General features: G+C 36.0%; 1 protein-coding gene across 2 annotated transcripts in view; it reads left to right on the top strand.

Annotated features, from left to right (window-relative positions):
- VPS26A (VPS26 retromer complex component A) overlaps positions 1 to 12,818 on the top strand; it is a 26,287-nt gene that overhangs the window by 3,472 nt on the left and 9,997 nt on the right. For both annotated transcript variants that reach the window (XM_007454573.1, XM_007454572.1), the window contains exons 2-5: positions 1,446 to 1,595; positions 8,827 to 8,902; positions 10,014 to 10,170; positions 10,807 to 10,971. In XM_007454573.1, the coding sequence (XP_007454635.1) occupies positions 1,446 to 1,595; positions 8,827 to 8,902; positions 10,014 to 10,170; positions 10,807 to 10,971 (548 nt within the window). The remainder of the gene's footprint in view (positions 1 to 1,445; positions 1,596 to 8,826; positions 8,903 to 10,013; positions 10,171 to 10,806; positions 10,972 to 12,818) is intronic.

Below are 12,818 nucleotides of genomic sequence, written 5' to 3'. Positions count from 1 at the left end.
CGCACCCCCCCCCCCCACCCCCCCGTTTGCTGGCTCAGTGCTTTGCACATAGTTGATAAATAGTAACTGATTTTCAGCTGCTATACATTCTCATATTTGTAACTCTTAGGAGAATGTATACCATTTTCAGCAAGTTTTGAATTTACAACTTGGGGTATGAAAGCTAACTAGGAAGGGACAGTGCACATGCCCTATTATTGATGTTTTTCATTCTAAGTTAGTTCAGAATAGTTTTCTAATTAAAGTTGTTTATCATTTATAATATTGCCAGGAAAGATTAAAACATCTTGCCAAAAGGAAAATTTGCTGGTTATGTCTTTGGAGTATGTCATAAGTACTAATCTGGCAATTCTTTGAGTTGATTTCATGAAATTATAATCCTTTTGTTAATAAAGGATTAATAAAAATAAAGAAGTGGGAATTCCCCGGCGGTCCAGTGGTTAGGACTCTGAGCTTTCACTGCTGAGGGCCCGAGTTCTATAACTAAGATCCCACAAGCTGCGTGGCACTGCCAAAAAACAAAGAAGCAAGCTCAGAATTTAGGAAAACACTATCTCCTTTGATCATAGTATCATCCTATGACCCACATAGCCTTAGCAGGATCATTAGCTTGTTTGCTGTCCTCCTGAGGACAGAACTGAGCCTTAATGCAAGTTCCTTGCTGTAGATTTTGCTACTGCACCAATACTAATTTCCTGCGGGAGGGCTGGTCTTACCAAACATGCCTAGTTTTAGCTCACTTCTTTTGGGTATTAACAAAATTTGCAGAAATTTAATTAGTCTCCTCCATTAGAGCCAGTTTTATTCCAAGGGCTTACACAATGTAACACATGCTGTTCAGACCTATATAGCAGTAGATTTTACCATAACTAGTACATTGTAATAACTCATGAGTAATTCGGATTGTATGAGTTTCATTATAGCAGTATAATGAAAGAACCTCATAGATGTATTACTAAAGGTAACCTTTCAAATCCAGATGTTAGGATTAATTTTTTAGCCACGTGGCATGCATGCGGAACTTCCCCAACCAGGGATTGAACCTGTATCCCCTGTAGTGGAAGCAGGGAGTCTTAACCACTGGACCACTGGGGTAGTCCTTTTAGATCTTTGGTATATGTTACTATTTGATTATTTATAGTGGTTACCTGTGGACATGATTGAAATTTATAGCGTGTTTAAATTTGTTTTCTTTTATGTCTTTTAATTTTATTGTGGTAGAAAACATATAACATAAATATATCCTCAGCAAAAATTTAAGCGTACAGTACAGCATTAACTGTACGCATATTGTATGAAATTTTAGTTTTGATGTAGTATTTGATATAAGTTCTTATTTCCTTGTGAATTCATAGGTTAACTGTAGGTTATAGGTAATTAAATTTGAATTAAAAAAATGTAGTGACTGACAAAACATAATTATGAACATTTTCCTTTTATTTCAGAGTTTTCTTGGAGGATTTTTTGGTCCCATTTGTGAGATTGATGTTGTCCTTAATGATGGGGAAACGAGGAAAATGGCAGAAATGAAAACTGAGGATGGCAAAGTAGAAAAACACTATCTTTTCTATGATGGAGAATCTGTTTCAGGGAAGGTAAATATTTTGTTTGGAGAATTACCTAGTTGTAGAGTATTAGAATTAGTCATGAAAGTGGCTTGTGCTGTATCTAAATTTGAATGATTTTATTAGAGATGGAAAATTTTTTCAGAAGGTCAGTTAAATCCTTGATTCAATAGAACATTTACAGGAAAGATTCTTAAACTGGAAGGGTTACAGGGGCAGAGTCTAAATTAAACTGTGTGCAAGATTTTGTGTGTTTGTGACTATGTGCATCTGTTTAACTTCAGACAGTTTCTACATTGGGGCTGTGATCCACTCAAAGTTTGTTTCTGCTTTAACATAAAGTTGAGTTGTGGAGATTGGGGATAATTCTCTAGTATACGTTTCTGAAAGTTTCTTTCTCATTCTTTATAGCTTATCTGTCTGTACTACTGTCATTGTGTCTGTTGATCTCATTTCTTGATACTCTGTAGAGGACTTAAGTACATTTGGAACATGTCCATGCATGGTCAGATACATTTATGATACCTTTTGTGGTTTAACTTTTTCCTCCTTTTCCTTACCAAGTGATGTATAAGATTATTCTTATACCTTATGGAACATGATTAGTACTCATTAGTTTGTGATACTGAAGAATGGTAATATCCTAGATAAAATCAAGTCATAAAACATTTGAAATAATTTTTCTAATTATAAAATATTAAGAGTTTCTCTCCCCTGCTTGTTAAGGTGATACATACACATGGTAGATAGTTTGGGAAATAAAATAATTATCTATATTCCCATTATATGGAAATAATTCACTGTTAAAATTTGAATGTGTTTCCTCCTAGTCTCTCTGCGTTAATGTATGTATAATATATTAAGCATACCTTTTCCCTATTATTGGATATTTAAATAGTTTCTACTGTATTTTTCAGACTGCTTGTAGTATATCACCGTATCTTTAGTAATACAGACATGTTTTTAATAATAAAACTTTAGTACATAAGTTTTTCTCCAGATTTCTGTAGGATAAGATTACTTCCTTAGAATGAATTCCTGGAAGTGAGTTGCTGGACCAAAAGACATGAATATTTGAAGGGTATCAATACATATTAACCTGGAGAATTTGCATCAAATCACATGTTCACTTAATGCCTTGTTTCACTCAGGGTAGTACTGAATATGGTCACTTTTTAATCTTTGCTATTTCTATAATCAAAAATGATATTATTCTTTGATAGCATTTCTTTGGTTACTAGATAGGTTGAACTTAGGTTTATTAGCTATTTTACTGCATCATGTATTCTGGTCCTTTGCCAGTTTACTTACTGATGTCTTAGTGTTATATCTGAAATAAATTTTTTGCTTTTCTACTTTACTCTCCCTTTAAAATGATGGGGAGAAAGAGAAGAGGCCTGAAAGAGAGCAGACAAAATCATTAAAAGGATGGAACACGTCAAACGAGTAAAGGAAATAGTGTTGGTTCTGTAAGAAACTGCCAAACTATTTTCCAAAGTAGCACTACCATTTTCAGCAATGAATGAGAGTTCCTGTTGTACCACATTCTCGCTAGCATTTGATGATGTCAGTGTTCTAGATTTTGCCCATTCTAACAGTTTTGTAGTGGTATCTCATTGTTTTAATTTGCAGTTCCCTAATAATATGATGTTGAACATCTTTTCATATGTTTATCTTCAAATATATGTCTTTTTTGGTGAAGTGCTTGTTCAAATCTTTTGCCTAGTTTTCATTCGGTTTGTTGGTTTTCTTCTTATTGAGTTTTAAGAGTCGGAAACAGCCCTTTTTGGAAAACAGCCCTTTCTCAGATGTGGCTTCTGCAAATATTTTCTCCCAGTTTATGGCTTGTCGTCTTCTCATTTTCTCGCTACATGTGTAAATTTCCATTTCCCTGACATCTAATGAGGTTGAGCGACTGTTCATATATTTATTGGCTATTTGATGTCCTTTGTGAAATGCCTATTCAAGGCTTTGGGTTTTGGTGGGGGGGTTTTCGGGCTCAGTTGACTCAGTTGACTTTTTCTTATTGATGTGTAGGTTTTTGGGTTTTTTTTGGTATGTTTTTGATACGTGCTTCTCAATATAGAGTCCTTTGCATATGTATTATAAATATCTTTCTGGCTGGATTTTTCACTGTCTTAATGGTGTCTTTGGATGAACAGGAGTTCTTAATTTTAATACTCTACAAATGTTAGTGCTTTTTGTATCCTGTTTAAGACATCTTTGCCTACCGTATGGGCATGAAGATGTTCTCCTGTTTTTCCTGTAATTTAAAACAATTTTACATTTCACATTTAGATCTTCAGTTTTTTGGAATTGATTTTGTCTTTGTGATATACGAGTCAAGGCTACTTGTTTGTTTGTTTGTTTTTCGCCACATGGATATCTTATTAACCCAGGACATTTATTGAAAAAGCCATCCTTTCCCCCACTACACTGCAGCATCACCTTTGTCATCAGCCAGAGGTTGTATGAGTCTGTTTCAACATCTCTGTTCTGTTCCATTGGTTTATTTGTGACATATACTTTCATTTTTAATTTTTTTCATGTCTTTTTTAAAAAATAGCTTTATTGAGTTGTAATTCACATACTATAAAATTCACCTTACTAAAGTGTACAGTTCAGAGGTTTTTACTATATTTGCAGAGTTATGCAACTGTCACCACTATCTAATTCCATAATGTTTTCATCACCCCAGAAGAAACACCATACCGTTAGCAGTAACTCCCTTGGTGCCATAAACTGAATGTTTGTGTCCTTATAAGATTCATGTGGGGCTTCCCTGGTGGCGCAGTGGTTGAGAGTCCGCCTGCCGATGCAGGGGACATGGGTTCGTGCCCCGGTCTGGGAAGATCCCACATGCCGCGGAGCGGCTGGGCCCGTGAGCCATGGCCGCTGAGCCTGCGCATCCGGAGCCTGTGCTCCGCAACGGGAGAGGCCACAGCAGTGAGAGGCCCGCGTACCGCAAAAAAAAAAAAAAAAAAAAAGATTCATGTGTTGAAACCTAATCCCCAGTGTGACGTATTGGGGGGGGTGGGGCTGGGGGAGGTGTTGGGAGATGATTAGGTCATGAGGGCAGAGCCCTCATGAATGGGATTAGTGTCCTCAGAGAAATCCCATGTGCAGCTTCTGACATGTGAGGACATAGTGAAAAGACAGCCATCTGTGAACCAGAAAGCAAGCTCTCCCCGGACACCAAATCTCCTGGCGCTTTGATCTTGAACTTCACAGCCTCCAGAAGTGTAAGCAATAAATTTATGTTGTTTTTAAGCCACCTAGTCTATGGTATTTTGTCATAGCAGCCCGAATGGACTAAGACACCTAGCATCCACTAATCTATAAATGTGCTTTCTTTCTCTATGGATTTGCCTATTTTGGACATTTCATATAAATGGAATCATAAAATATGTGGCCTTTTGTGTTTGGCTTCTTTTACTCAGCATGATGTCTTCAAGGTTTATTCCTTTTAAAAAAATTTTTGGTAAAAAATATATATAATAAAATTTGCCATATTAACGATTTCTATGTGTCTAATTCAGTAGCATTAATCACATTCACAATGTTGTGCAATCATCACCACTATTTTTTTTTATAAATGTATTTTATTTATTTATTTTTGGCTGCATTGGGTCTTCGTTGCTGTGCTCAGGCTTTCTCTAGTTGCGGAGAGTAGGGCCTCCTTTTCGATATGGTGCATGGCCTTCTCATTGCAGCGGCTTCTCTTGTGGCAGAGCAAGGGCTCTAGGGCGCACGGGCTTCAGTAGTTGTAGCACTTTAGTAGTTGTAGCATGTGGGCTCAGTAGTTGTGGCTCTCGGACTCTAGAGCGCAGGCTCAGTAGTTGTGGCACACGGGCTTAGTTGCTCTGCGGCACATGGGAGCTTCATGGACCAGGGCTCGTACCCATGTCCCCTGCATTGGCAGATGGATTCTCAACCACTGTGCCACCAGGGAAGCCCCCATCACCACTATTTTAAAAATTTGTGCATCACCCCAAACAGAAACTTTGTACCCATCAAGCAATAACTACTCTTTTCCCTTTTCTCCCAATCCATGGATACCTCTAGCCTACTTTTTTAAAAAATAAGTTTATTTATTTATTTATTTATGGCTGCGTTGGGTCTTCGTTGCTGCTCACAAGCTTTCTGTAGTTGCGGCGAAGTGGGGGCTACTCTTTGTTGCGGTGCGTGGGCTTCTCATTGTGGTGGCTTCTCTTTTTTTGTGTGTGGTGGCTTCTCTTGTGGCGCACAGACTCTAGGCGCATGGGCTTCAGTAGTTGTGGCATGCAGGCTCAGTAGTTGTGGTTCACGGGCTCTAGAGTGCAGGCTCCGTAGTTGTGGCACACGGGGTTGCTGCGTGCATGTGGGATCTTCCTGGACCAGGGCTCAAACCTGTGTCTCCTGCATTGGCAGGCGGATTCTTAACCACTGCTCCACCAGGGAAGTAAGTCCCTCTAGTCTACTTTTTTCCCTATAAATTTGCCTGTTCTGTGCCTGTTCTATTTCATATAAGTGGTCATATAAGATTTGTCTTTTTGTGTCTGCCTCATTTCATGTAGCATAATGTTTTCAAGGTTCATTCATGTTGCAGCATGTATCAAAACACCATTCTTTTCTATAGCAGAATAATATTTCAGTATATATCTGTGTAGTATATGAATGTACCACACTTCTTCATCCATTCATCAGTTGAGGACATTTCAGTTGAGGATATTTGGGTTTCTATTTGTTGACTGTTATGAATATTGCTGTACATTTGTGTGTTAAGTTTTTGTGTGACTGTGTGTTTTCATTTCTCTGGAGTGTATACTTAGGAATGGAATTGCTGGGTCATACATTAACTCTATGTTTAACTTTTAAGGGAACTGCCAGGCTTTTCCAATGCAGCTGCACCATTTTATATTCTCTTCAGCAATGTATGAGGGTTCCAGTTTCTTCACATTCTTGGCAATACTTATTATTGTCTGTATTTTTTATTGCCATCTTAGTGGGTGAGAAGTGGTCATAATGGTTTTGATTTGCATTTCCCCTAATGATGAATAATATTGAGCATCTTTTCATGTGCTTATTGCTGTTTGTATAACTCTTTTGGAGAAAAGTCTGTGCATATCCTTTGACCATTTTTAATTGGCTTATTTGTCTTTTGATTGTTGAGTTGTAAGAGTTCTTTATGTACTCTAGATACAAGTCTTTTGTCAGTTATGTTTTGCAAATATTTTCTCTATTTCTGCGAGTTGTCTTTTCACTTTCTTGGTGGTGTCTTGAAGTACTAAAATTTTCTATTTGATGATGTCCAGTTTATCTTTTTTAAAATTTCATTTCTCATGCTTTTGGTGTCATCTGAGAAACAGTTGCCTATCGAAGATAATGAAGATTTACACCTATGTTTTCTTCTAAGAGTTTTGTAACTGTAGCTCCTACATTTAGGTCTTTTATCCATTTTGAGTTAATATTTGTATATGGTGCAAGGTAGGGATCCAATTTCATTTTTTTGTATGTTGAAATTGAGTTGTTCCAGCACTATTTGTTGAAAAGAATATTCTTTCCCCATTGAATTGTCTTGGGACTCCTGAAGCATATTTTTTGTTGTTGTTGTTCTTTTTTTTTTTTTTTTTTTTTTGTGGTCCGCGGCCCTCTCCCTGTTGTGGCCTCTCCGGTTGCGGAGCACAGGCTTCGGACGCGCAGGCTCAGCGGCCATGGCTCACGGGCCCAGCCGCTCCGCGGCATGTGGGATCCTCCCGGACCGGGGCACGACCCCGTGTCCCCTGCATTGGCAGGCGGACTCTCAACCACTAAGCCCCCAGGGAAGCCCAGCATATACTTTTTTTTTTTTTTTTTGTGGTCCGCGGCCCTCTCCCTGTTGTGGCCTCTCCGGTTGCGGAGCACAGGCTTCGGACGCGCAGGCTCAGCGGCCATGGCTCACGGGCCCAGCCGCTCCGCGGCATGTGGGATCTTCCCAGACCAGGGCTCGAACCCGTGTTCCCTGCATTGGCAGGCAGATTCTCAACCACTGCGCCACCAGGGAAGCCCCCATTTTTTAAAGTTAAATTTAATTGCCGTCTGTCAAAAAAAGCTACAGAGAAGGAAACAAAATTACCCATAAGCATACATTCCAGAAGTAACTCCTGTTAAGAGTTTTTTCTGTAGTTTAAAAAATATAATTGGCATTATACTTGTATACAGTTTGACCATGTTTCCTTCATGTGACATACCATGCACATCTTCCCACATCATTAAATATTCTTTGACCTTATTATTTTTATACTTTAATTATACTCCGTCATATGATGTACTACAATTTGTTTAATTATTTACTTGTTTTTCTGAGATATTAATTTGGAAGGCAAGTAACTAACTCATCCTGGTCGCAGATATGGAAGATATAGAAGCATGAATATTTTAATTATGTAGTTTACAGACAGAAGTAACTGAACTTCGGTTTTTATTGGTCCTTAATTTCTGTTGTCTTTTGAAAACACTATTTGGAAGAAAAGCTTTTAAGAGTCATGCTACCAATATTTTTTTTATAGTGAAGAATAAACCTGGAAGTATGCTTTTTGGTATGTTAGCTAATCCTTAAATGTTTCAAATTTTGTTTTTAATCTGTATGTACTTTATAGATATTTTGTCAAATTAAAATGTATAAAATTAAGGTTTCCATTTGGCACATATGAATTTAGGGATTTTAGATTATATATTTAATTTGAAAAGTACATAAGATAATCATACTCAAAATTTAAATCTTTAGACATTCTGTTTTTAGGATGAGTAGCAGACTCAGGGCAATAAGCATTGCTTTTAAGATCAGGAATTATAACAATATATTGTTGGTTATAAAAGGCTGAAAGTGATCTTTAAGATCAGTTCTTGGAATTAGTAATAACCTTACATTAAAATGCTGTTGTAGAATTTTTTAGCTGTTGTAGAATTTTTTAACTGTTTGACCTGAAAACATATTTGAATAGTTGAAAGTTTTCCCTTTTATTGAGTCTTTATAGTTCTCCAGCTGTAAAGAAGGATTCCTTAATAACAAAGAAGATGCTTTAAGTGTACGTATAAGTAATAGGTTCATTACTGATTGTATATGAGTAGGTTTTACCTTCTCTGGCGTTATAAGGTCTAGGTAGGATCTAGGTATGTGGTGGTGTCTCAGACTTCAGAAATGAATACCTGAAATATTTATACATTGTATTCATCTGGAAGCAATCTGCTAGTAGGCCCACAAAGGATTGTTAACATCTCTTACAATTTCATGTTTTGGCAGGTAAACATAGCCTTTAAGCAATCTGGAAAGAGGCTAGAGCACCAAGGAATTAGAATTGAATTTGTAGGTCAAATTGGTGAGTTTTAAAATAGTATTACTTTTTTGTTCTTTGATAACTGAGTTTGAAGAGAGTTTGATTTGGCACTTAGCTTTATGGAAAGAAGGAATTAATTTTGCGTAATAAAAGAGGATTTATTTTATAAACATTAAATCATGTTTCTTTTAATTGTATTAAATATTTGACTAATCCTGCCTTTATTTGTGATTAAACTTAATTACTAAAAGTGAAAGGAGTTATGTAAGCTACCAGCCTTGAAAAATAATTCAAGTAAATTAGTTTATTCACTGAAATTTCCATCTGCCTACATTTTTCACCAGGTTTATTCACAATTAGCAGTGTCACTTTCATCCTTCACTTTCTAATTACCCATGCCGTTTGTCTTCCTAACTTAGTGTGTACCTGTAGCCAGACTCACTTGTCAATAGAAAATTCCATGTGAAAAGGAAAAGTGTAATTTCTTTTTGACTTAGATCAACATGTGTATGTTTCCGTATGTGTATTTCAGAGACATTCTTGATTTAGCAGGAGTTAAATTGTATAAATCTTTTGGTACTGCAGATTCGGAAAAGAGAAAAGAAAATAGGTGCTAGCTTTCTAAGTTTTACTGTACATTTTTAAAGTATCAAAATTGGAATGGGTGGATATTTATTTACATGTCTATTTTGGATGAGATTATATTTAAGGGGCAAATTATAGTAATTAACTGATAGCTGATTTTAGTCTTTTGCGTATTATAGTTTTTATCAAGGTAATATATTTGCCTAACTAAAGCAAAACAACAAGACAATACACTTTTTGCCTAGAAGGGAGGAAGTTCAAATAATTGCTGGAAATATGTCTGTTAAAACAGCTTCATACTGGGCAAACCCTAAATGCATTAAAGGAATGAATTCATTTTTTTATAATAGAAATTTTCACTTTGCTATGCTGCTTGAATTTTTTATGCCTAAATGGAGCATAATAGTGAGAAAGATAATGGAATTCAGATCATAGCTCTAGTATTTAAAGTGGAGACAAATCCAACTAATTTTTTTGTAAAAATTATTTGCTTTGGAAGTAGAAGTTTGGGTTTTAATGAGTTGGGTATTAAATATAATTGGTCTTTTTGCTTTTTAAAATTTCTTAGAACTTTTCAATGACAAGAGTAATACTCACGAATTTGTAAACCTAGTGAAAGAACTAGCCTTACCTGGAGAACTGACTCAGAGCAGAAGTTATGATTTTGAATTTATGCAAGTTGAAAAGCCATATGAATCTTACATCGGTGCCAATGTCCGTTTAAGGTATGAACGTGTATCAGAAACTAGACAGAATCAAAACCAGAAAGTAATGACTACTATTGAATGTCTTATTAGAACTTCTAATTATAATTTTGGAGTGGAAGGCTTAAGATTTTTAAAATTCTGTCAAATATTTTGGTTTTTTTCTGGCTAATGCTCATCTCATGTAGTAAGAGCCTTCCGTAGTTTTAGAGAATCCTATTTTGAGAAGTTTTAGTCATACATTTCCCTGTATGAATCGTTCTTAGGTACTTCATTTGTCCTGTAAATGGAATTACTCTCTAAATCCATTAGTTTCCCAATGATTCTCATTTAGTGTATGGTTAAGAAGTGATCTAGAGAAAAAGAAAAAACAAACAAAAAGCAGTGATCTAGAGAGATGTCTTCAAGTAGCCTTGATGATGGTGCTTCAAATTGATCTAAAAAGTGTGTACACTATTCTTAAAATTGAACTTTGTATTTTTTCTATGGTGGGGTCATTTATTTAAAAATTAAAACTTCTTCATGAAGTAAATGGAGTAAATTGATTCCTAAGGAGTTCCAGCAAGGAGAAAGCAGAGTTGCAGTTAATGTTTGCTTATTTAAAACACTGAGATATATCACAGGAGATTTAACTTGTCCTCTCCATTAATTTTGTAGGTATTTCCTTAAAGTGACGATAGTAAGAAGACTGACAGACTTGGTAAAAGAATATGATCTTATTGTTCACCAGCTTGCTACCTATCCTGATGTCAACAATTCTATTAAGATGGAAGTGGGCATTGAAGATTGTCTACATATAGAATTTGAATATAATAAATCAAAGTAAGAACCTTTCACAAACAGATAATGTAAATGTTCAGGGAAAATTAAGAAATAAACCTTTTATGTCTTTGTAAATTGGTCAAGGTAAGGATAGAATCAACATTAATCTGACGTTAACAGACCAACAGAATCTCTGAGCTGAAAGAAACTTTAGGAATTTGGTTTTGTTTCTGATTCAGCACAGATGTCTTTCTTATTCTATTCCTGGTAATTGACCATTTTTTATAGAGGATCTCACCATCTCAGAAGGCATCTAATCCTATGTCTCAAAAAATTTATCTTCCTGTCTTGAGATCATTTTAGCTGGTCATCTCTTTAAAAATAAGCAAAAATGCTCTTTTTCTGACTACATGAGCAATACATTTTTATTATTAAAAAAATTGACAATGTAGAAAAGTCAAAGGAAGTAAAAATACCACATATTTTCACCATTAACCACTATTAAATCCTCTTGTTTATCTTTCCATGGGAGGGGGTATATATGTTTATATATGTTGTGCATTTTCAGAAATGGGCTCTTATTTTATTTATTAATGCCTGTTAAAGCTTTATTATGGAAAATTTCAAACATATCCCAAAGTATATATCTAAAAATATTAATAATTTCTTAACCTTGTCACATATTTAGTCAGTGTTCACTTTTCCCTAATTTACTCATAAATGTTTTTTCCCCGTATGGTTTGTTCAAATCAGTATCCAAACAAGACTTGCTCAAATCCAGTGGATCCAAACACACTACATTTGTTTTTTTTATTCTTAAATCTCTTTCAATTGATAGGTTTTCTCTTTTATTTATTTATTTTTCATTAAAGTTTATTTGTTGAAGAAATGGATGTTCGTTCTTTTATCCCCTTCCTGTGCACTCTTCTGTTACGTGATTTTTTTTTTTTTTTTTTCTGTGGTACGCGGGCCTCTCACTGTTGTGGCCTCTCCCGTTGCGGAGCACAGGCTCCGGACGCACAGGCTCAGCGGCCATGGCTCACGGGCCCAGCCACTCTGCGGCATGTGGGATCTTCCCGGACCGGGGCACGAACCCGTGTCCCCTGCATTGGCAGGCGGACTCTCAACCACTGCGCCACCAGGGAAGCCCTGTTACATGATTTTTATTACTTGTCATGTCCCAGTTTATATCACTGAAATTGTGATACACACGCGTTCAGGGTCTTAAATTATATTGTTGATAAAATTATTAGATAGTTTAGGACCTAAAACTTGTCACTGGAAGCCTCCTTTCAGACTAACATCATTGCATTAACCAACTCTTGGGATATTATTTTGAGATCCAAACCTGGGAGAATTTTTAAAAAAAAAGCCCTCTGGGAATTACAGGAATTCCTAGGTTTGCTACCATATTATTTCAAGGTCCCTGGGAAAAGTCTTTGATTAGTAGGTATTATAGCAACAAACTCAATTTATGGAGTCTCTCTTTGTGGCCAGGTGATTTGTTAGCTGCACTATTCTAGCACTTGGAGTAATACTGACACTAAACCCATGTGTAGAGTTTTTAATGTTCAAAACATCTTCATACATCAAATAAAAATTTTCAGGCATAAAAATCTTAATTTTCCATGCTAAAGTTCTTTGGAAACTAAGTTAACCTCTACGTAGGGACCAACAATTAATCCGGCTAATTCTTCCCTCTGAGGTGTATCGATGGTCAAGTAAACTTTGCTTCCTTATTTTTATAGTAAAATGATGAGTACTTTTTTCAAAAAAGAACATTAAACCTATGAATGGTCAGAATGGTATTCTTAAATAGTAATTATCCTACAGATATCTAATAAAGCCTTTCAGGACATATTTCACTCTTTTTGTTTGTTTTGTAAACTGATATTTAGTAAGTGACA

This window comes from Lipotes vexillifer, unplaced genomic scaffold, assembly GCF_000442215.2.
Source record: "Lipotes vexillifer unplaced genomic scaffold, Lipotes_vexillifer_v1.1 scaffold708, whole genome shotgun sequence".
Classification (NCBI taxonomy): Eukaryota; Metazoa; Chordata; class Mammalia; order Artiodactyla; family Lipotidae; genus Lipotes; species Lipotes vexillifer.
The sequence above is the reverse complement of the archived record's forward strand: the minus strand, read 5'-3'. Positions and strand labels throughout refer to the sequence as shown.